The sequence below is a fragment of the Amblyomma americanum genome, chromosome 10 (assembly GCF_052857255.1).
Source record: "Amblyomma americanum isolate KBUSLIRL-KWMA chromosome 10, ASM5285725v1, whole genome shotgun sequence".
NCBI lineage: Eukaryota > Metazoa > Arthropoda > Arachnida > Ixodida > Ixodidae > Amblyomma > Amblyomma americanum.
Genome location: NC_135506.1, coordinates 37,615,523 through 37,640,880, shown reverse-complemented (window position 1 = coordinate 37,640,880; position 25,358 = coordinate 37,615,523). Strand labels below are relative to the sequence as shown.

At 46.6% G+C, this 25,358-nt stretch overlaps 1 protein-coding gene across 1 annotated transcript in view; it reads right to left on the bottom strand.

Annotated features, from left to right (window-relative positions):
* LOC144107084 (uncharacterized) overlaps positions 1-25,157 on the bottom strand; it is a 331,526-nt gene extending 306,369 nt beyond the window's left edge. Inside the window, exons 1-4 of the mRNA XM_077640067.1 lie at positions 25,057-25,157; positions 19,169-19,216; positions 16,307-16,375; positions 7,421-7,465 (exon numbers count right to left, since the gene is read on the bottom strand). Of these exons, the coding sequence (XP_077496193.1) occupies positions 7,421-7,465; positions 16,307-16,375; positions 19,169-19,216; positions 25,057-25,111 (217 nt within the window). The 5' untranslated portion in view covers positions 25,112-25,157. The remainder of the gene's footprint in view (positions 1-7,420; positions 7,466-16,306; positions 16,376-19,168; positions 19,217-25,056) is intronic.
* Positions 25,158-25,358: the final 201 nt, after the last annotated feature.

The following is a 25,358-nucleotide window of genomic DNA, read 5'->3' as shown; positions in this document are numbered from 1 at the left end:
AGTATTCCTTGAAGAGTAAGAGTACCCAGAACACTGCGCAGTTTCGACGAGCCATCGGACGCATTATGCCGTTTGCCGTCACGTAGTAATATATGAGAATATACTTGCACTGCAGCAAGATGCACATCGGTCCACAACGCACACCGGCAATTTATTAACGGCACCGATTTATAGCATATTTCTGCAGTACAATACACACTAGTACCACAATGAGATGTCTACCGTTCTAGTGTCAGTGTGAGACGTATCTCGATGGCATCAAGGAAGGAACGACAATTTGCTCGTGCGTGAAATTTTGCATTCACTAGATGTATAGACTGCGGAGTGCATGGAAATAGTTGGCCAGGGTCAGGCTCGTTTGCGTTTATTCCTCTCTTCTGTATTGTGGGTAAAGTAACTACAGACGAAAGTTTACGCCGTGTTTGGATTATTTCGGAAGTGATTGTTGCAGCTGAAAATTTTGCTCGAAATACAGCAAAATCAGATACACCGCAAGAAGTCCATGCTTTTAAAACTATATCCTCCAAACAATGAATAATAAACACGCTAGGCAGCTGACGTTAAGATCATAACAAAACGTCGATGCTCTTCGCTAGAGGGAACCTTTAAAGGCTTTCAGCTAGTGTGATCTGCTCTTTTATATGACTCTAGCTCAACATCATTAGATTCTTCAATCCTAAAAAAAATAAACTATGAAGGCAGTAAAGAAAAATGCAGCGCTCCTCCTGCAACAATTGCACACGATGCATTCAGTGGCGTTTTCAGACACTGCTCTGAAGATCCATAAAAACGTGCCGAATCTCGAATTCGCAGAACATAATGGTTTATTCTGCCTTACACGGTATATCAATAATATTATAACTCAATTTAATAACATTAGCCATATATTACGTTCTCAAAATGCACGCTTGACGGGATTTGGCATTTACAAGAATTGGGGCATTCTCCCCCTTAGAGTCGCAGAAAGATTAACATTTCTTAACTGTTGCTTCTGAGGGCTTATTTCCATCTGTAAGTGTTTCTGTTTTTCCTGCAAGTGATAAATGCAGCGTTTTAGCGAAAGTGCATTTCAAAAGCATTCCATAAACTCTCAGCGCTGATAAAACAGACCGACGCAACACACAAAAAGTTCGGAGCGTGACCAGCAGGTTATCGCTTCAAAATGTTGATATTGGGAGGTCAATAAGAATAGAAAGTGTATTAAAATAATTTCCGCCACAAGGAATATTAGAGCTCTTCATTTCTGCAGCACTAGGCACACAGGTATTTTTTAGCACGCTTGGAATGCGCTAGCATCGTCAAGCAACAGCGACGATAAGAAGGCTCCGTCACTCAAAGTGCAGCAAAATGAGACAGCCACGCACAGGCCGGTTCCTTGCTGCTGAGTAAAAAAACTCCTCGCACAATCCTGTGGGATGCACTGCTACAGTCTTGTTCTCCCTTGTACTTTCTGCTTTAGGCATCAAAATATAAAATCATCAAGTACGACGGGGATATATTGAGTATTTGTTCGCCAGTTGCTCATAGGTTTATTTACTAGTAACTAAAACGCCATCTAGGTACCTCAGGAAAACAGATAAATGCCAACATTAACACTACAATGACTAATCAATGTTAAAAAACTGCAAATGGAGATATAAATTATTATAGTAAATACTAACACATGTCAGTCGTTCAAGAGCCCTAAGATATCCAAAGAACCCTAAGAGATCACAGCAAAGAGGAAAAAAAAAACACGAGCAATGAAAAAGCAAATATAGTGATCTATAAAATTTTTCACATTATGCTCATGAAATGAAATCAAGGTATTGAGGGAAAAGATATCTTCACGAACAATATTTGAACTCTTGACAACACGACGGATGGAGGTCTTTTTTCTTTACAGTAGTATGATTTGAAGCAATATATTTGAAGTTTAAAATGAGCCCTTTCTAGACATCCTTGTCGCCCTCTACGTGCGTCGGTTCGCTGAGCTGATCCTGCCATGCCTACTCCTTCTGTGCCTAGGAAATGCTCATTTGAAGCTTTACCTGCTCTCCGGGACATTTTCGCGCAGTTGCGGGGCTTTCCATCATGCAGGAGGAACTTCCAGGAGCCTGCAACACCCAGCTGCACCACGTATAAAGGGCAGCTGTCCCGAAGGTAAGCCATTTAAGAGCCTTACAAGCAGAGTTAATTCCTGTCAGCAAAAGATCTCGAGCCCTGACTTCCACGGCGAGAGCATCCAGAGCTCCAAGAGTTCCTCACCGGGTCATCTCCGGGTCATCACCGGGTGAAACCACTAGCCCACAATCACCACCAGCCCAATTTCAGGCGGATGTTGCTCGAAACCTTGAATCTCAACAAGCTCAAGGACAGGGATTGACTTAACGCAGCAGTCTAGAACGAAGTGGCCAAATGAGACCACCACAATGTTCGCGGAGGTTAAGACGTGTGCGTTCAAACCACCGCACTCTTTAATGTTGAAAGCAAAGAAGCTGTGCCATATTAAGCGAGGGATCAAAGAGCAGTGGTTATTTGTCCTTGTGCATGCTTCTTTCTGCAAAGAAGTCAATTTTGATTGGCAGGCATGGAGCGCGCAGGGGAGGTTGGTGCCCTAAAGCCATTCGGCGGATATAACTTTTGTGGACTTCCACCCGCCGATGCCCGGCAAACTAAGTGAGGCCAATCATCTGCTTTTCAGGAGTATGGTCCGCGAAAAGCTGCAGAAGCTCTACTCTGTCTAGCAACACCCTAATGTGGGAAGCAGCACCTTCGATTTCGATCGTGAACAATTACATTTCGTGATGCAACCAACACAACTCTCCTGAAGCAACTTGAAAAAAAAACAGTCACAAAAGACAAGAGACAAGAGGAGTGTTCACGCCACAAAGACTGGACTATCAACTGAGATTTATTAGACATAACATGGAGTCTGATGACGGTACCAACTTGCCTTGCAATTGCAATGAATGTAGGTGTTATCCGCTGTTCAGCAATGTAATGATTCTTGGTAGTGGCAAGAGAATTAGCAAGAGCGAGAAATCTTGGAAGCATAGCATAATCAGTTTTTCAGGCCCATGATTGCATTAGCACAGCCTCGGTGCGCTTACTCGAGAAAGAATTTGCTTTTTTAATCCAGTCAAGGTGGATGTGATGTCTTGTGTGCCCTATGCGCTGTGAGTTGTGACGCGGCTTTTGCTCATGCTATTCTGACCTTGCTGGGAATATGTTATGTCAAATAAATCTCAGAGTATAGTCTAGTCGTTGTGGCGTGAACACTTCTTATCTTGTCCCTTGTCTTTTGTGACTGTTTTTTTTTCCAAGTTACTATGAACCAACTGGCCCGCATTTCAACCCTTCTCTTGAAGCCTTCACCGCCTGTTCAGACTCTCGAACGCCCTACGCAGGCCTGCGCCAATTAAAGCGAAGTCTGCACTCCTACTACTACCCCACCGGACAAACCGACCTGGCTCCCTGACGCGCGATCACACGTCGGGAAAGCACAATTGTGGTGCACATAAAACAAACAGCCCCAATGTTTTCACTGCACCATAAAAAACCACATACTGCGTCACTGGCCGCAATGTTGGATGAATGTGCGAGAGATTTTACCAGAGGTATCCCGCCAACGCTATAGTTAACAACCTCGGGCCATTAACCGGCACCTGACGGCCAATCTCTCACCTGCGCCCTCACTACGAGTCCTCTCCCGGTACGGCTTCTCTCAGTGGCGTAGGAGTATAAATCTGATTCCAGGCAGCTACCAGGTTTAACGTGACTATCGAATACAACCACACCCTCCTCACAAAATAAACCATTCGGTGGTACATTACACACCAATTAGACTCTGCGGACTACACCTTATTTATATCGGTTACATCGTGACTAAACTAGAATCGATACTCAGTCAACAGATTTCATCCTTTCGAAGTCCCCTATTGTGGATACTAGACACGTTGCGATGCACTTGGTTTCACGTACTAATGCATTCACGACCGAGGTTTAGTGCGCGCTTCCATACTAATATATTGCCCCGAATCTTAGCAGTGTTGGTTGAAATCTGCCACCGCGCCCCTTTATCGCTTTGTTTGCGACGCAACAGCGACAAGATTTAATTATCTAGATTGATAGCCTCCAATCAGAGCTGATTCTACGTTGTTCTGGAATGCTCTATTAACCTTACACGCGTTGTCTCGAAAGTTCGCTATCAAATTTAAATTGAGCACGTCCGACAGCGTGCGGGCATTCTGTTGACGCCGAGCATGCTTGTTGCTACGCCGCCGCCGACTGATTCACTCCATTGTGGGCGCAAGTCAGAGTCTTCTTTTAAACAAACTTTTGTCCGTATTCGTTCTTCCTGACTACTGTCACCACTACGTGACATCTGGTGGAGGTGCGGCGTAGCCGTCACTGTTCCGGACGCCCTCTTCAAGTCGTGACGCCAGCGCTCTGCGCTTCGCACCTGAGGACGAGCCAGCACCTCAGCGAGCCAGCCGACGTCTCCAGAGAGAGCAGCCTGAGTTCGGGACGCTGCCGGACAGCACCAGACAGCGAAAGGACGCCGCTACAAGAACCGCTACTTCGCCAAAGATGTCGACCCCGATCATACTGCAGCAGTCCCAGGAGCAAAAAACTTTCAATGAATCCCTAGGCGAAGACCACGAAGAATGGTTGGACCAATATGAGCGCGTGGCATCATTCAACAATTTGGATGGTGCCGCGAAACTCCCGCACGTCTTTTTCGCTCTGGAGTGCTCAGCGCGCACGTGGTAAGAAAACCACGAGTCTCCCCTAACGACATGGGAGCGATTCAAGAAACTCTTGAAGGTATCCACCAGTGTCGTGAGGAACGAAAGAGCTGGACGACTCCTCGAGTCCATGATCCAGCTTCCGAATGTTCCCGCCCGCGGTTACGTGAAGAAATTAAGCGCCTCTTTCAACGCGCCAACCCCGGGATGACAGAGGAAAAGAAAGTTAAGTTTAATGCGCGGCGTAAAAGAACAACTCTTTCGCAGCCTCGTCCGCCAGCCTCCAAAAACAGTCGAGGAATTCATTCAAAAAGCCTGCACGATTGATCAGACCATCAACGTCCGGGAGCGCAGTACAACCGCCCTTCTTTTGTATGTGCAATGTGTCCGGACACGACCACCACCACCAGCGACAACTTGCGGGAAGTGATCCGCGAAATCGTCCGGGAGGAGCTACGCCGATTACTGCCATCCTCCGCACAGCCCCAAGCAGCGACTCTCATGGACGTGGTACGGGAAGAAGTGTCACAGAACCCCAGGCCATGACCTACGCTGCGGCGGTACGCACTCCTCAGCCCCAACGACACTACCTACGTCCTCTCCGTGATGAGCCACTTGCTGCCGAACGCCGGCTCCCTGCCCCACCCCGCCCGGGCTATGAGCGACGCTCAAGCCCCAGGAAATGCTACACCTGGAGGACTTCCTACAACCGGCCGTTGTGCCTGTATTGCCCTGAGGCCGGCCACATTCTGCCCGTACCGATGTATCGGTCTTCGGGGATTTGCCGTTGACGCCCTACGACCACACTTCGGTCAACGTCCGCCTGAAATCGACGAGTACCTACGTCGAGAGGAGTACACGCCGAACCGCCTTTTCGCGCTCACCATCGCCGTCAGTCTCGCGCTTTGCGTCGCCACGCCGCAGCTACGCAGCCGCGGTACGAGGAAGGTCTTCCAGGCCCCGTAGGGGAAACTAAAGACAGCAACCTCTGGAGGGGAGGTTGCTCCCGAGCGAAACACTGAAGATCCTCCAACGTCCATGCCACGCGAAGACGCCGCATACATTGACAAAAACCTCGACCACGACGCGAACCACCTTCAAAATTATGCCGCTACCGAGAACAGCTTCGACGACACGTTCTACCCACGATTCCCATACCCGACAAGCCATGACCTGACGCCCAGGACGACGTGCAACTCAAGAGCCAGGACGTCCGACTTAAAAGAAGCTATCGCCGGCCGGAAAGCTACTATTCTAGTCGACACAGGAGCCGATTACTCGGTAATGAACAGAACATTCGCTGCACAGCTGCGGAAAAGTCACGACAGCTTGGGAGGGCCCGCAAATTCGCACTGCAGGGGCCACCTCATTACGCCATCAGGACGATGCACAGCGCGAGTGACTGTCAAAGGACATACCTATCCTGCAACCTTTGTTGTGCGACCGCAATGCTCCCGCGAAGTTATCTTGGGCATAGGTTTCCTTAATGAGCCTGAGGCGATCATCGACCTATGATCCAAGCGCCAGTTTATCGCTTTGTTTTCGACGCAAGACGCGACTAGATTTATCTAGATTGATCGCAGCCGTACAGAGCTCATTCTACGTTGTTCCGGAATGTTCTAGTAACTTTGCACAATTTATCTCGAAAGTTCGCTTTGAGCTTTAAATTTAGCATGGCCGACAGCGGCGGGCATTCTGTTCGACGACCGCAGAGCACGCTTGTTGCTACGCCGCCGCAGAGTTATTCAGCCCAATAAACAGTTTTCTTTTGAAAGAACTTTTGTCCCTATTCATTCTTCCTGACTGCCGTTACCATTACGTGGCAATTCACTCGGGCAGTGCACTTGCAATCTACCATTCAATGTCAGCGCGACATATATGTCAGTGGTATCACCATTTTTAAAGGAAACAGCACTTGTATTGTGCGGGAAATTTTGCAGGCACTAGACGTATGAGCATGCGGAGCGCGTAGAAATAATTGCTAAGTCAGCCTCTTTTGCGTTTATTCATCTCTGCGCTCTTGTGGTGTAATCAAATAGAGACGAAAGCTGCCGCCGACTTTGGCATACTTCCGGATGTGTTTGACTGTTACAGCTTAATATTTTGCTGATAATGAAGTATGATCGGATATAGCGCTAGAACGCAGCGGCACATGGTTCTCAAACTAAACAAGAGAAACAACGAAGACCTGTTCTCACGAAGTTGCAGGCAGTCATGTTACACCTGTTATTCACAAATGGCGCTACGCTGCCATTACGCAAGGTGGTGCACGTTGCCGGCATAACGACATGTCGATGTCAATCGCTAGAGGGAGTCCTTTGAAGGCCTTCCGCCACTGTGTTCATCTCGTCTATTACAGTAGTTCAACTCCAGCCCATTCTGAACAACACAAAACATAAGCTATACCTAGAGTAAAAAAAACTGCGGTGTTCTTCAGAAATACAATCTTGCATGACGCGTTCACATACATTTAGGTATCTGTTCTAAAAATACATAAAAACAAGTCACGTCGTGTATTCCCAACACAGTGTGATTTATATTGCCTTAAACCTCATTTAGAAACCTTTATCTCTCACCTACAGAGCATTAGCAACCTTTACGTCTAAAAACGTAGGCTTGGAAGGATGTGCCAATCACTGAATTAGGGGCATTGGGTTCCTTACAGCCGCACAAATTATAACATTTCTCACCTGTTGGCTCTGAGGGCTCCTCCTGATCTGTAACTATACTTGTTGCTGCAAAAAAAATTATTAAATTTTTAGTGAAAGTCTAATTTCAATTCGCGCTGGTGTAGCAGGCGGGCACACCGCAGCAAAAGCGTGCCTATGAACATATAAGCATCTCTTCAAAATGTCGGTAACAGGATGCTGTATAAGAAAAGCAAGTGAAGTAAAACTGTTACCTCCTTAATGATTTTTAAAAATATGTTCCTCTCCGGAACACTAACGGTTACGTATTTTTTAGTTCTTATAAGAGCAAGCAGAGGCGCTACTAGCACTTTCTGGCGAGCTTTCCCGCGGTGGCGACCTCACAGCAACGTGTAGCGACTTCACGGGTAAACGCCGAGGCAGTGTGCAGCTCATGCTTCGCTGCACCGCTGTGCTGTCAAACCGCTACAGCTTTAAAATTCCCCATGCGTGGTGGCACAAGTTGGGGCTATAACGCACTCGCTCAGCGAGTACACAACCCTGTAGGTAGTATGATGTACGCGTGCGATTCTCTCCCGTCGTCAAGCAACAGTGACGATTGGAGTACACATTTATTCAACGTTGCGTTGAGCCAGCCGGGGCAAGTCATATCGTGAGCTCGTTTCCTCCTCTTGTTGTAGAAAGCTTAAGTTGGACACTGTGCGTGAAAGCGAGATATAAATGCCTCTATTATAGGGCTCAAGCGCTACGAAGCAAGCTCAGGCACTGCAAAGAAACTGGCGCCCATGCGACGCCACGGTTGTTACACAGCGTAAGCGAAAGCCAGAGCCGACCGCCATCTCGTAGCGGGGAAATAAGAGCCACGCGGTGGAAGTTGGTCTGCTGGTGCGTCAGAATGCAAAACGCTCTCCCTGCAGAAAGCGCGCGCTGAACTCCACCCCACACAACTCTGCGCGCTGTACTTCTCCGGTCTTTTAGTGCCTTGTGCGGTAAGCCTACACATCAAAGTATAAATCCACGAGGTACTACCGCTGTCTCTTGAGCCCTGGAGTGTCATTTGTTTCTTTTTATTTACTAATGAATTTTACGCTTCCATACCCTCGATCAAAGCGGATGCATAGCGATATAAAGGCGCAATTGCTTAATCAAAGTTGAAAAAAAAAACTGATACTGCAGAGATAAAACAAGCTCTAGAAGAAACTCGAGCAAGAATCGTGAAAAGATCCCTATTATCCAGTGCAGCTTTGCTTAGCAAAACCTCTTCTCTGCTGGTTTGGGCGACATTCTGGTGCAGTTTCTCGGATTTTGCATCGTATAGGACGAGCACCCAGGGGTCTCCCACGCCGAGCTACACCACGCAGAGGCGACCACTGTTTCCATGCGAACCAAGTTAAAATGCTTAGATGCATATTTACGCCCTCTCAGTACACCATTCCGTACCATGAAGTCCCCGGCAATACCATTCAGAGCGGTGTGACTTCCTCACCTGTGATCTCCATATATCTATGCGTCTCGTACAATTCGCCCCCCCCCCCTTTCCTCTCAATAGGCGCTGAGGAGGAGGTGCACAGCTGATACCGGATCTGTGCGTTCAATACGTGGAACGAAGATCAAAAGCTGCGGAATGTCTAATTTACTCTTCTAGACGCCGCCAAAATGCCGTTTGCAAACCGCTAGTCCGCTGTCAGCATTGGGGCGCACATCGTACCCCAGTGGGCTGTCCACAATCATCCCGGTCGATCGCATTGGAAACTCGAACTGCGTTGCACAAATTGATCAACCCACCCAGCTCCATATTCAGCTTGTTAGTGTGTAGGCAGAAAGAGCAAGGTGAATAGCCCACTTTGTCCCAAAATAGCCAGAACTATAACGGGTGCTACAGGGATGCCAAGAAGATTTCAAATTAGGATTTTTTAGATTAAATTGTGAATTTTGTGGCACGGTATTTCTAAGTCTGGCGGGCACCACAAAGCCGGGGAACTATCTTGACTAGTAGCCTCTTCTTCCAGCGCTACTCTTCCAGCGAACCTCCTACGCATGCTGACGCTCTACTGCAGTCCTTCGCTCTTGCTCCCCTCTCCAAAAAATACACGCATGATCCCGCACGCCTGTCGCACCAATCAGTATGAGGCCGGCACGATGAAGGAAATGATTTACTGGCTGAAGCGCTCGAACATCTGTTGGCGTGGAGCCGAACGGCGCGTGGCGCCGGCACGGGGAGGGAGCTCAATTCCACCGCACTTCGGCATCATCATCTTCGACGGCTGGAGCTGCTCCTGCTGTGTAAGGGCGCTGCTGCTGCTGCAGTTCCCCCCCCCCCCCCTCCCTCACCCCCGCGAATGTAGGAGTCCGGTGAAGCTGGGAGCCGGAACGATACTTTCCGCTTCTGAGGAGTGGCAGGGAAAGATGGCGGAGGAGGGCAGCCGGCCGGTTGGGGCAGAGAAAGCACACATGAAGGTCCAGTGTGAGACGTCCTCTGCTAAGGCTGGCTTCAAGTGGTCGATTGATACGGTGTCAGTGTGCCCATGAATATCGGCGACGAACTTCGATGTTCTTTCAAGTACATGGAAGGGGCCGTTGTAGGGCCGCTGAAGCGGCTTGCGGACAGAGTCTCAGCGAACAAAGACGTGCCTGCAAGTCGCAAATTCAGATGGAACATGTGAAGATGGTCCAGATTGGTGTCGGCGATGTGGAGCTCTGAGATGGCGGCAAAAATAGTGAAGCTGCGTCACGTAATCGGTAGGGTCGGGACTTGTAGACGAATCGCTAGATTCGAAAAATTCACCACGAAGACGCAAGGGTGAGCCGAAGACAAGTTCTGCTTGAGTGCAATCAAAATCTTGTTTTAGTCTAGCACGGAGGCCGAGCACAACCAGTGGTAGTGAGGCAATCCAGTGGGTCGTGTCGAGTTCGGCTTTCAGGGATGTTTTTAGCGAACGATGGAGGCGTTCGATCATACCGTTGGCGATAAGATAAGTAAAGTCATAAGGTTATTAAAAAGTGAAGATTCAAAGTGGGAGCCATGGTCAGTAATGATGGTCGAGGGAACCCCATACCGGGAGACCCAGCCGGCAACGAAGGCTCTGGCGATGGTGTCACTGGTGGCGTCAGGCAGAGGGAACGCTTCGGGCCAGCGAGTGAACCGATCGATGCAAATAAGAAGATATGATTTTTCCAGTGGACGATGGCCAGAGACCCAAAATATCGATGTGGACGTTGTCAAAACGGGCTGAAGACGGAGGGAACGAGCGGAAGGGGGAGGTCATGTGTCACTGACTTTTAAACTGTTTTAAACTGCTGACAAGCCAGGCAGGCACGGGCCCAGGCGCGCACGTCCTTGTTGATGCCGGGCCAGTGTAACGTTTCTTGAGATGATGCTGCGTGGCGCGAATTCCGGGATGGGATAGGCCGTTGAGAGCGTCAAAGACAAGACGACGAAAGCCCGAGGGCACCAAAGGGATCGGAATACAGGCCGAAGTGTCGCAGATGATGCGGACGGGGCACGAAGGGAGGAGAATTTCACGGAGAACCAGCGAACGAGAGTTCTGGCAAAGGTCCATAACTTCCGAGTCATGTTGCTGCATTTTTGCTAGGGCGGCAAAGTCGAGGTTCAGTGGTGAAGAAGCCGAGGCGAGAGAAGCAGCAACACGTGACAGAGCATCCACCGGGGCATTGTCAAGACCTTGCACATGTCTGATGTCGGTCGGGAATTCTGCCATGTACGAAAGGTGACGCTTTTCACGGGGCAGGAATTAACCGCTCGGCGATTTGATGGCAAAATTAAGTGCTTTGTGATCGGTGACAATGTGCAATTTGCGGCCTTCTAGGAGGTGCTTGAAATGACGCCCGGACTCCTACATGGCAAGGAAATCACGGCCGAAAGTACTGTAGCGGATTTCGGCAGCGGAAAAGTTGCGGGAGAAAAAAGATAGAGGGCTCCAAGAACCATCCAGCACGGCTCCAACGTCTGAATCGGAGGCGTCGGCCATGAGGCTTAGGGGTGCATCAGGGCGCGGATGGGCAAAAAGAGCGAGGTCGGATAGTTTCGCTTTGGCGGCCTGGAAAGAATCCAGAGCAGCTCATGACCATGTCAGTTGTGCGGAGTTTCTTTTCTTGCCTTGAAGCATGTCGTTCAGTGGTTTGAGGGGTGCAGCACAGTTAGGAATGAAACGGTGATAAAAGTTGATAAGGCTGAGAAATTCACGGAACTTGCGGATTCAGGCAGGCTGAGGAAAGCCTTAAATGGTCTGGACTTTTGACAGGAGAGGCCGGATGCCAGAGCTGTTGACACGGTGGCCAAGGATGTCGAGCTCCGACTTGCCGAATTCACATTTTGCTCTGTTGATGATCAGGCCGTAATCAGAGAGACGTTGGAAAAGGTGCCGGAGGTGCTGCAAGTGCTGCTGCGCATCGCGGCTGAATACGAAGAGGACATGGATGTAGGCCATGCAGATATGTACACCCCTTGTAACTGTGTCCACGAAGCGTTGAAATGACAGGCCAGATTTAGGGAGGACAAAAGGCATGCGGAGGTATTCGAAGAGGCCGAATGGTGTGATGATCACAGTTTTGGGTACATCGGATGGTTCTACAGGAATATGGTGGTAGGCCTTGACGAGATCGATTTTAGAGAAAATTGTAGTGCCATACAGCGCGGCCGTTAAATGCGCGATGTGAGATAGGGGATAACGGTCCGGAACGGTGGCGTTGTTGAGTTCACGTTATTCACCATGATGGCGACAGTCCCATGGGGATTTTTTCGATACCATGTGTATAGGGGACGCCCATGGGCTAGATGAAGGTCGGATAATGCCGAGCTCCAGCATGTGCATGAACGCGATGCGGGCGATCTGTAAATGGTCTGGAACAAGGTGACAGGCTCGAGCGTCTTTGGGAGGGCCAGTGGTCACAATGTGATGCTTGACCTGGTGTTTGACAGGCAGTAAGAGTTTGAAAGGACGGAGCAGACTAGGAGTATCTCGTAGGTCGACTGGTGTGGGCTAGGTATACTTGCAAGTGTTTCTCGAAGACGGAGGCCCTTAACAGAGAGGTTCGTCGTGCCGTCTACGAGACACTTGCTGTGCATGTTGACCAGCAGATTGTAGTGGCGCTGGAAATCAGCTGCGAGGATTGGGTAACGTACGTTCGCGACGAGGAAAACCCATCGGAACACACGCCGGAGGCCCACATTGAGTGTGAGAGCATGTTCGCCGTACGTAGCGATAGTGGTGAGGTTTGCGACTTCTAGCGATGGGCCAGTGCGGCGAGAACGTGAGGATATGTAATGCTGCAGGGTAGGAAGGTCACCTCTGCTCCAGTGTCGACGGGAAAACAGGCCCGAGATGTGGTCGCGAATGAAGCGGCCGTTGTCCGGGTGATACCACTTGCCGCTTCTAGTGTTGTCGTGGGAAGTTTCCACGGAAGCGACAGCGAGGGGTACGCCGACGCGCTGCTGCACCAAAGGTGCGATTATAGCAGCACTCGCTGGTTTGAAGAGGTGAGGTAGCACTACGTCGGCAAGGTGAGGCCTGGCGACGGGAAGGCGAAAGAGAGCGGGAGGTCGGCAGTGCGGCTATTTCGTCGGAGAGACGTGTGATCTGCGCATGGAAGTCGTCACGGAGGCTCTGAAGGTCCATGCGAGAGAGAAGAGATCATGGCGGGGTGGGAAGCTGGGATACTGCGCCGAGAGAAATGGTAGAATAGGAAACGTCCATGACGGAATGCGGCAACTCAGCGAGCTTCTCCAAAGACAACCCCTGGGCGGGCACAAGCACCAGGCGGACCGACGACGGCAAGCGCTGAATGGAAAACTCATGCATGAAGGCTTAGTCGAAGGTGGCAGCCTTGCCGCCCAGGAGCTGCTGGAGCCACCGCAGCAACTGTGTTGGTGTACGGTTCCCCAGTTCTTGGAAGGAGATGAGCTGCTGCAGGCGGCAATATTCCGAGACAGCTGTTCGCTTGATGAGCTCAACAGCCAACGTGTCAAACGGGGCCGAGGCGGGAGGAGTTATGAGGAGGTCGTGGATATCGGCGGCATTCTCAGGGTGGTAGCGATGCAGCTACGGGATGAAACTTCTGCGCCTGTGTAGTGATGCAGCCAATAGTGAACTGGCTGTTGTCTCGAGCGAGCCAGAGTTGAGGATCGGCTGGCGGGAACTAGGGAAGGCGAAGGGTTAGCGCAGAGACTACACTGGAGGGTCCGTCACCGGCATGGCGGAGGAGGTGTCGTCAGCGTTGGCCACGGTGGGGGCGGGTGTTCGAGCGGACGTCCGGAGTCACCAGTTTGTCGCGCCAATAAGTATGAGGCCGGCACGCTGAAGGAAATGATTGAGTTACTGGCTGAAGTGCTAGAGCATCTGATGGCGTGAACCCGAACGGCACGAGGAGCGAGCTCAATTCCATTGCACGTCGGCGTCATCATACCGGAGACACGTCATAAGGGAACGTATAAAGGAAGGAGTGAAAGAAGAAAGGAAGAAAGAGGTGCCTTGAATTCATTATCTGGCACTGCGACAGTCCGAGAACCAGAGGACCACGATGGGCCGTCCCGACCACTGGCATGCACTCCCGCCCACTCACATGCTGTGCTATGTCGGTGTTAGGAAGCGCAGCCAGTGTTCAGGACGGCGCGTCGTGATGCTCCGGTTGTCGAACTGTCGCAGTGCCAGATACATGGACTGCGTTCTGTTTTGTTTGCCTCACTAGTGCTTTAGTGCGCTTTGTAGCCACGTCTTTTTGTGCATTGCAGCATCTCTTTGGTTTAGTTTGCATGCGTTCCATTGTTTTGTAGATTACCTATGCGTTCTTACGAGGGTTAAGAAATTCTCCTGTATGGACAGTAGTTATATAAGATTATGTTGTTTTTAAGCCTTTGACTCCACCCCATACTCCGGCTTGCGACCGGCGAGATCTGGGTATGAAATGACCAAACTCTTTCTCGATTCGTGTCTGCTTTCTGGGTGAGCTTGCCACGCGGAGTCGAGACCCTACCCTGAGCGACCGAAACCGCTATCCCTACAAGCTCGAAGGGTGTGTGGGAACGCACGCAACTAGTGCGCATTGTTGAATTTTCTGATGACAAATGGTGATTTAAACAGATAACTAGAGATCACCAGTTTCTAAGGTTCTATGTAATGCGGCATTTAGAGTGAAGACGCCTTATTTTCGGCACTTGTTGGAGAAAGGGGCCAGCTTTCGGGGACCTTTATTACAAGGGACAAATACTTTAAACACAATATTATTTTCCTTGTGTTCAGAGTAGTTCTGAATAAAATATGGCTATTTTGTACAATACAGGGCTATCCTACAAGATACAGTTATGCTGTGTAAGGCAAGACACAAGTCTACATACAGGAACATCCTGTATCGCAATCCTCTTCGATAAACCGGCACGTGCTTTCTGTTTAACATTCATAAAATGATATTTCAGTACGGTTACCACATTACAAAGCTTAATTATAAGCCAACACAAAACACAACGCCTCCCTTTGTACCTCGGAGTAGTCAACGTGCCTACGTGCTCTAGTCGGCAGCATGCAAGCCTGGTGACCCAAGGGTTATGGCTTCGAATCGCCTCTGAAAATGCACGAAAATTTTGATGCAAAATTTAAGCCTTGTGAGACAAATGCCGACCTTTAATTCATATTGGAAATCTCCTTTTCACTTATTTTCATTCAAGACATACACGCCTGATGTGACGCATGACCTCGGTTTCCCGACACAACGCCGCCCGGTTGACTCCACGCTGAATGAGAATTTTAACGCTTTTGCGGTGAAATTTTGACCACAGTCGTGTAACCGGACCCGTAAAGAGCAAGTTGAATTTTTTTCTAGGTAGCCTCAACATCACAGTGGCCAGCACTCTACAATTTGGGTGTATGTAATAGTTGATCATGCCAAAGGAATGGAAAGGGGGTAGATGCTTTAAGCTTACCGAATAACTTTCAATGCTCGGCGAATTATATTCTCTCTACTGGGTTAGAAGCTTCCACAGTTTAGTGTTCCTTAATCCGATCTTTGGTCTCCTGCCAGGGCTCACCATTGTCCAGTATAGCTACTCTAGATGACGCACGTTTATCAAAGTTCGTCGTAATATTTTCCACAAATTATACTTTTCTCAAAACCTAGGAAGTCATCTTTAGTTAAATGGTAATATCTTCGGTGTAGAGGCGCTAAGTTTGTCTCTTTTCTCATGACCGCTGTCCCGTTGATGGGCTTCTTCCTTACTGGTTTGAACCATCGTTTATTCTGAAATGCTATTCTAATTCGAGGTCACACTCTCCTGCAGTCACTACTCTCGCTGCTGAGTACCTCCACCTCCGGCGTAATCTGAGAGTATGCACAGAAAAGTATTTAATTTTTAGTCAAACCATTCCGGGACGACCACGTTCACTTCCGGTTCTCCAGATTGCGGAAACAGGTATTAATGGTCTGCAAATTGTGTTGTACTGCGAGCTAACACACCCCTTCATATCCTTAGGACCTCCACTATATTAATCTATTGCCTGGTTACATGCCTTCTTTTCTTGCCTGGCACTGAAGTCACACATTACTACAAAACAGCGTTTTCACTTAGCGCATTGCATACTTAAGGTTATTCTAGAACCTCTCGTCAGTCTAGTCTTCATAACTGCGTTTATTCCTTAGGCACTGTTACGATAACTGCCGCCCACTCTATAAAGGATTAAAATTTTACTATGATGCTAGCTTTATCCTTATTTTTGAAGTATCTGCTCAAGACAGGAGCATAGTAAGGAGGCCCCTATTTTAGCAACCCATATGCTTTATCTGTCCTCCAACAGCAGCACTACAGGAGCCGTGAAGATGACTTGTGACAGATTACAAATCGATGTGAAAGGCATCCTGAGCAATTACTTCTTTAGCAGGACAATAAAACTGGGTTTGTGAGGCGAAAAGGAGGTTTCGCACCTTCTGTGGAAGCCGTTACTTCGTCTTTCTTCGGTGGGTTCACTTTTCCTCCTCCTCCTCCTTTGGGGTCTGAAAAATCAAAACAGCAATTTCTCTTGTTCACGATGGCTGAAAATTACCGGCTAACAGTGGCTTCCTGCACCATCGGCAATAACAAATGTAATATTAAACGACATTCGCGTGATTGCTTCCAAAATGCATGTAGTAATTATCGACACCATGTGTGCGTTTGCGTTCGTTTTCATGGAAGAGAGACTTCCTTGCGCTTCGAGCGTGGCAGTTTTTTTCCTATTGCTCGAGGTTTATGGAGAATCTCGCCGAAGGGTGCAGTTCAAACCAGTGAAGTCATCTTTCGAGTGGTTAGGCTTCTGGTTTGCAATATCAAGACCCCGTGTTGCCTCTGTTTTGCTCTACCGTTTTGATTGCTGATTCGATAAGACATGATATCAATTTAAAAAAGAACTGTAGTTGCAAACAAGAAACAAGATGCAGTGGCGTAGTACGGTAGTTTTTTATGATATCCATGGTCATATTACAGAATAAAATGCCTGCATAACCGATATGCGTAAGACTTATTTTTCATGCACTTCTTCACAGGTGCACTTCCAAAACGAGACAACAGTGTACCCAATGTCAGGGTTTCGGTCGGTTATGTATGACAAGTTGTGGAATGTCTGTGGGGATCTGAATAGCTTAATATTTGCCTCTGAGAAAAAAATCTGCAAGTGTAAACGAATAGTCATGAATTCGTTTGCTGGCTTTCATCAATCAGAAGAGTACATTTTTCTGAGAGTGCTCTGGGGCTATGTGAGAAAATATTCCGCGGCGTTACCTACACTTCCAAACTAGAAAATTCTCAAGGCGCAGTGGTCTAATATATGAGTGTCATTTTAATTATTGCGGCAGCTTACTCTGTTGTTCCTACACGCAAGTTTAGCGACCGGTTATTGCGCGCATACTGCATCTCGCGAGGCTTCTGGGTATCCGCGGCATATCTGCCTATTGACCCAATGAAGTTATTTAGAATAAAGAAAGAATAGTGAAGTGAGAATAATGAGTTGAGAATAAAGTCGTCCGCAGTTACAGCAACGCCGCGCAATATTGAGTCAGTAAAAAGAACATTTTCGAGAATAATTTGAAGGTTCCTAGTGTCATGCTGACAACAATTCCTCTCACACCACTACCCTTTAAAGCTGCTACTGAAGTGAAAAGAAGTGATAAGAAGCCAGCGGTTGTAACAAAAAGTGAAGTATCGCCATTGAAGGATGAACAGATAAAGCCAATCATCTTTGAAACAGAGCGGCTCATCACAAGAGGCAGGAACTCAGAGACTTAAAACGGCAATCGTTTGTATGTTTTAACCAAATACAGGTGGCATATGCCTTAGTCTTTAACATAAGCCCTGTGATTTTTAACTGAGCTGTGTGCAGCGATGTATGCCCAGAGCGTAGCTAGAAAAATTGGCCATTATCCTTCGGCTGAAAGCACATCTGTTAAGAGGTTACGGCTGCATTGAAGAAATAAGATGGAGTCGAAAAGCCTGGAAACGTCAAGCATATAACGCAAATAAACAAAATCAGCTACAATAAATACTATTTTCTGTGTTAGTTCATAACAACATAAGCCCACAGGTGTTTCATTTCTAAGAAAAGCTTATCTCAATAGAAAAAAAGTATCGCCGACGAGGCGGCTTACGCCAGAATGCAGGTATGATCCAATACAGGTTGTCTTTTAGTATGCAATAAATTGAGTGGTGAGAAAATTGTGTGAAGTGAGCTGACTTTTATTTTGCCCACCTGCAGATTACTTCTTGTGAAAAATGTTTCTTTCAAGCATTGTGCACGAATTATAATAACTACGAGTGACGTCTTCCAAGGCGCATTGCTATAACCTTATGCGATGCAGCGAAAAAATTTCGATATGACGCAATGAGTTAAAATGATTACCTTTCATGTATAAAAAGCTTTCTGGCTCTTCCCCAAACATTCTGAAGGTTCTTTTTTCGGATCATAATTAGGTAGACATTTCAGTGAGCGCTTATTACTGTCATTTTCATTCTACAAGCACGAAACGGTCGTGAAGCATTGCATCGTAGATTTGTACTGAATTACCCAAAATCAACAAGACTCGGATGGCAACCTGCCAAACAATAATTCTGCTTGACTTGATCTGCAGCCTTCACCTATTTTATTTAGCTTTGGTCACCGCTACAAGCCTAGTGCAACCTGTCGTTGCTTTGCTACGTATGAGTTGATTTAACGACAGAAATTATTTTTCTTTCCGCAGTCCGGTCTTGTATTGAAACTCCTCACTGAAAATTGCTACTATCATATTTTTAGATATTGTCAAGAAAGCATGAAATAATCATGTTCGTGTTTTGATAGAATATTAGTAGAAAACATACTTTAGTGTGCGCGACCGTGCCAAGGGTACAATGTAATACTCAATAAGCCAGAAGGAAATGTAGGCCACCATGGCAAGCTTGCGACTTTTTTTATGGTCGACTTAGGTTAAGAAAATTTCGCCTACAACCATACGGACAGGAGAGAAGCTAAGTTTGGCGTTGAATACTTTTAGCGAAGAAGGTAGAGCTTACCCTTATTGACGTTGAACATTATTGTTTCTGCAGAATGGTAAGTGTGCTTTCATTTTTCCTGACAGGATTCACATTGTGCCTGTTATAGCAGAATTACAGAACGTTTTCAGTAGCATTATACGTTACAAATCTTTGAAGACGAAAGTTTCTTTCAGAAGGTCACCAGGATATCACGTTGCAACACTAACCCCAAAGTTTTGAGCAAATTTATTGGAGAACTCGAGCATGCTTCGAGCTCACATGGCAGATGTAGCTGGTTGACTTACTGCCGGCATAATTAGAATTGTCTTCTGCCTCCCCGTCTTTTTCTTCTTCTGCAAAAAGAGAATAGTGAACTGAATATTCTTAAATTTTCAATGCATATCGAAACAATTACAATACACTATATTATATTGTACAATGTTATTACTATATTCTTTCAACCGCCTTGTACTTGGCTTCGTTTAGGTGAAAGGCTTGGAAATGGGTTTTGGGCCCCACCTTGAGTAGAAGAAAAAGATCCTTGTGCCATGGCAGCCATGGCGCGCTTTAGCCACGGATGCTCTTGCATAAAAAAATCATCATTATTATTAATATGATATGATGTTTTAGACATCAGCTTGGCAAGAAATTTTGCACAGTGAAAAAGCTCTCTTGAACTAGCTTACTAGCTAAGCGTAATTCTCGAGCAGACTATGCCTGTTGCGACTTAAAAAGCTCGTCAGCAGTGCAGTCGAGGAAGGCCAGCTTACATACTCAGGGTTGAACAAAGATTAATTTAGCCTTTATGATAGAGACAAAACCATATGCAAGGAGTAATTATGCAAAACGTAGGAAACAGGCCTTGCTGCTCGTGCACGAAATCATTATTCGTCACCTCTATCAGCCTCTATTACATGTACTGCAGGACAAAGGACACTGCAGATAACTTTATTTGATCTGAGCAGAATCGAATGGAAAGTTGGGCTAGTTGGAAGCTGTTCATGATGAAAATAGGGGCGCAAACAAAACGGAGACAGAAAAAGAAGACAGCAGGACGAGCGCCGTTTGCATAGCTGGATTATTTGGAAGGAAACGAACCGTTAAAAAAGAAACGATACCAAAGGCAGTGACAAACACGTTAACATATCTGGGTTATAAAAGGAAACAAAGAAGACGAAAAACTAAAACCTGCGCAGGTAGCCTATTTCCTTCATAGATAGCAATACTGAAGGCTTGCTTACGTAGTTTCCGTGCGAGGCTGTGTGTAATGCTACCATCACCACTCTGGGTCTTTGTTGCGGGTGATGATACAACACCATTCTGCCTCAGAGAGAGGACGGCATTGTTGCATTCTCGGAGGTGTTCACTCACCCCTGACGAAGAATCATTTTTTCATTCTCTAAGGCGAATGTTCACATGCCGCCCGGCTTGGCCTATATGTACACTAACGCACAGAGGTATTGAATTTTATACACCGCACTTGTTTCACATCGCACACATTTCGCTGTATTCTTCACCTTGCAGAAACGGCAACTACTATCAACACTTACCGCCTTCCTTTGCACAAGAGGGCAAAGTCTTTCTAATCTCAGGGCGCAGGGCAGAAAGGGCTACTCCGACATCATATATTTTGACAACCTGTCTTAACCCATGAGTTAATCGGTGCATGTAAGGTATCACAGCGCGCTTCTAGTTCTCTTCAGTGGGTGATGGACAGCCTTTGACCCACTTCATTACCTTCATACAGGACTGGGAAATGATATTGCTAGGATAGCCGGCTTTTATCAATCGGGAAACTTTAGCATTGAAGCTGTCGCATAGAAGATGAAGGGAAGTTTTTGTTAGGCTCGACTTGAGACAAGAAACAGCTATTCCATTCTTCACTATTCAGAATTTTCGGAGTTGTATTTGAGGAGTGCATTTTTTAGCTACGGCAGTACTGCCAGCAAACGTGCCTAGAACTGAAGTCCATCTTGAGGTCCAGAAACTGAAACTCATTGTTTTTTGGAACCTCTAGGGTAAATTTGATGCCAGATCCACACTCGTTGAAGGTTTTCAAAATGATCACCATGCTGTTATTGAACCCCGCGTTATCAACTGAGATCAAGAAATCATCAACATAACGAAAGATGCCTTTTTGTAAACCTTCCAATATTTGGCAGACAACACCATCGTCTTCGCTCAAAAATAAATTACCCAAAATGCGTGCCAAAGGCGACCCGATACAAATTCCCGACTTCTGTCAGTATACTAGAGCCCTTACTTGCTGCGACTGCAGCCACCATGGCCAAATGTTCAATTTGCCCATCTGGCATCGCAATCACTTGCTCTATGCGACCAGTCCTTTTCCTTTGTATTTCTATCAAACTTGAGCGACTCTTATGTTCCCAGACTGCTGATCTAGAATAGTTTTTCTGCATTCATCGGCAAGCGCACCATTGTCCAGTTATTCAAATCCTCAGTCATGGGCAGCGGGTCTAGTTCCGAGTCAGCAATGCAGTTTCACAAAGGTGTCGGGATGCACCCACATTAAATGGAGGCATCCGTTGTTACGAGAGGAGTCTGTCCTTTGATAAGTGTAACCACCTGCCTGCATCGAAAAAACGTGGCAACTTCATTGGACGCTGCGCAGACAGGCAGAGATAGATAGAAACGAACTGCGCCTGCCCAACGATCATTCCAAAGAGAGAAGATAAACGACCAAATCTGCCGGCAACATTCGTAGTGCTACAGCTCTGATCCTGTGACGTTATTCTAGGCATGACCTTTTTCGATCAGCACCTAGCATTCATCTACCTGCGAATGAAATCGATAATGAGCTGTCCAGAAGATGTCTTTGTCCATGACACGCATCTAGATCATCAGATTGTTCTCCGCGTAGGTGAGGAACTAGTAAAAGTGCCACCTCTGTCTAGTCTCTGTTTTAGTTCCTGCGTAGATTCGGGACAACTTCGGGGGCATCATCGAGGAAACGAATAGTTGCTTTGGTCCTCAAGAACTGCCGCCAAAACAGGAATTACCTGTTTAAGGAATGACCGAGCAGAGGTTCTGGCGACAAAAGTCAGTGAATAATATAGTACTTGACCATCGTCCTATGGGACTCACATTACAAGGACACACCTAACAAGACGAGATGTCAATATTGGACGCAACCCAGTGGTCCCCTGGTCGAAATGAGCACAGGCTCAAGTCAGTTTTGAAGTTCCAGCCAGCTTTTGGCGCCCTGATCAAACGTCTGACAAAGCCCCTGCAGATTGGTGACGCGAGAAAGTCAGACCAACGGATACCAAGTCGAACACATGGTCCGTGTCGGCGTCACCTAGTTGTGGAAAAGATTTTGGGCGGTGTCGACCGGTTGCCGTTTTTTAAAGAACAGTTTAGGTTTTTGTCTACTATGTACTGAACAGCGCAACTAAGACGCATTCCGTCTCGCTTCCGCGCATACATAGATGACGCACTAGACCGAATCTCCAAGTGAAATTAAATCTCGCCGAGGTATCTTACAAGTGGCTGCTGTCAAAGCGAAATCAAGGAAAGGGACCAAAGTATGAGGTAGTTTTGTTTGGCACTCTGGCAGGGAATGAATGAAATAATGAAAAACACTTATTGACTTCACCTAAGCTTTCTCTGGCAGTTGGGCGAGCCCCTAGCTCAACGTGCCTATAGAGACTGCAGAAGGTCTCGCCCTGTAACCAACACATCATTGGTCTTTCAGCCATGGGCAGGACGAAGCTTCCTCCTAATCCTTCTTTGAAGAGCGAGGAAAATATAGCATGTACGGGAAACCGTGGGCTGCAGAAATACCTCGCAGCGTATTTATTTGCAGACTTGGACGTTTAATAGACTGTTGTAAAGTTCTTCCCACATCTAATTACAAATCATACATGATAATCAAATCGAAAACAATGCATTGGGGAAGCATTTGTGCTGAAGGAAGGTGTATGATGCAATAACCTCACACAGGCTTCGTCATACAAATGTCATACAATTTGTGCGATATTGAATGACAAATTATGATTTTGAAAAAAATGAAGGACATTTGCACAATTTTTAAGATTTGAATGATATTTGCATTGCATGCGTATGAGAACTGTATCAGTTTTTTACATCATACAACTTTTTTCAGCAGGGTTAAGCTTCATCTGTCACCTCAGCGTTCCTAAGTCAGCCTTTTTGTCGTAGAACGCTTCGAAGAAGAACGATGAAGCTAAAACTCTGACCAGCGAAAGTACTCTCACTGAAAACAGTGCGAAGGACGGCGCAGTAATAGGCGGGCACCACGATGTGTTACTGTAAATAGGTAAGTTTTTTTTCCTACAAGAAGATTAGGAAATTACGTTCCTGCCTACTAGGCCATTGTACTTAAGTAACAATTCTTGCGACAAATGTGTTGAAAAAATCCACAGAATATTTATACGTTTCCATTCTTCCAAAGCTTCAAGTTTTTTATGTGTACCCTCCACACTTTGTGTACCTTATCCATATGCGAGCACAAAATTCTTCCAAAAGGCTATTTACGCGCACTCAAGTGTACACAGTTCTGGTCACGCTAGTTGTGACTACTAAGAGCTCCTTAATCTCCGCTGATGCTATTCTTACTTAATTCCTGCGAGGCGCAACTTCATTCAGTTTCTATAAGCAATATTTCACGAAAAGGTGTCCACCTCGAACAATATGGAACAGCGCTTGCAGCACTGTATGCGGAATAATTACTGCAGTAAGAAACGGCTAACTGCCCTGAAAGATCGCGCACTACCCATTATTTCACTAAAGACTTTGTCTTCGCTATATGCAGTATCAATGAACACTAAAAGTATAAAAACTCACCGTTATGGCTAAAATGTGCACTTAATTGATTGAACTTATTTTGTTTAGGAGGATAAGTTGACGAAATAACCGGCTGGATTGTAATGGAAGCTTAGATCAGCCCAAAGAGCTTTTTCTCTGCTCTTTTTCATGCTTTTTTCTTATTCTTCATAGTTACAAGGAAATAATTACAGTGCTCTCAAGTTTTGTTGCAAAATTCCAATTTGTGACTGATATAAAGGCCCTTATTCAAAGAACGAGGTGACCATCCGCGGACAAAATCGGTAGCTACGTCTTGATGCCTTCCTAGCATTTGTAACAAAAGCTTCGAAACCTAACAAGTGAGAGCCTGAGATAAAGACGACTGCTGAGTGTTTCTCGGTGAGAAACCGATGTTTGTATATTACATAGCTTCAATTGTTTTTTTCATAAATTAATAAATACTCAGAAGGATCCAGCGAAGCGCAGCCATCCGGCTACAAGCTATATAGCTGCCTTAGTGGCCGTATGGCTGCGTTTGGGCTGACGCTAATGAATGAGTAATTACTCAGTTATTACAAATCAACTTTGCCACGGCGGTTATCCTGAACATTGAAAGAACATCTGCCCAGTTCGAGTTGTTGATCAACTCTTACTTGTTCTACTATATGATAGTCGTCCAGGTTAGCTCAGTTGGTTGGCAGGCTGCTCTGATCAGACGATGATCCCTGATTCCAAACTCTGACAATAACGAACATTCCTTCCACAACTATGCTTGTGCAGAAGCTGTAAACGTTTCTTTGTAGCCGTGTGGCTGCGCTTGGGTGGATGCTAATAATCAAATACTCCCTTGTACGAAAAGTATCATACGACCTGGGCATGTTTACGAGGTATTCAGCAACCATATTTTGTGTAACATTGCTCTCTTCCAAGTGTAGTGAACGAAAAGAAAGTATGAAAAAAGCCTTGTAAGAATACTACACGACCTTAAAGGCGCGTTTCTACCCAAAAAGCCCACTAGGTTTGTCACCTATTAAAAAACATTATGATAGTGGCTTTTACTGGCTTGATGTGCATCCCACAGCTCTTCCATCACTTGTTCTGGTTAGGTTTGTCGTTATGAGGAGGCGTATCTGTGCCATTCGGTCACCGAAACTTACACGCTGCGCTTTGTTGCTGTTTAGGTGCTGTGCTAACATTTTCGACCTATTTAAATTAGTACGGTTTTGTTGGTTTATCATTCCTGTCACTCCAACGCTAGCGTCCTCAAAATTAGCTTCCTTCAAAATGCGATCGGATGAAATAGGCAGCATCAAGCTTGGGTGCCGTCAAAACAGCTCCATTTAGTGCACTTGTGCAGTAATGGAAACAACATGACAGCATTTTAACAGCGTTCCTTTGGTCCTACCTTCTTGGCCGCCCATGCTGCCGGCCAAAGCTGCAGCCAGCAACACTGCGAGCATAATCCCGCAGCAAATGGCCACCAGAATAGCCTTTTTACGCGTATCATCATCTCTGCATGGAAGAAAAAAGAGAGCGGATTGACATCATTGCATGAAGTTGCATGCCTTTCTTCAGCATCAGTCGCGCCTACTGGACCCAGAGTTGGGTCAGTATATATGTATCTTTTTCCGTTATTGCTTGGGAGCCATAGTTTTTTCATTATTTCTATACCCCAACACCATATAAGATGTCTAGCCGCATTATATA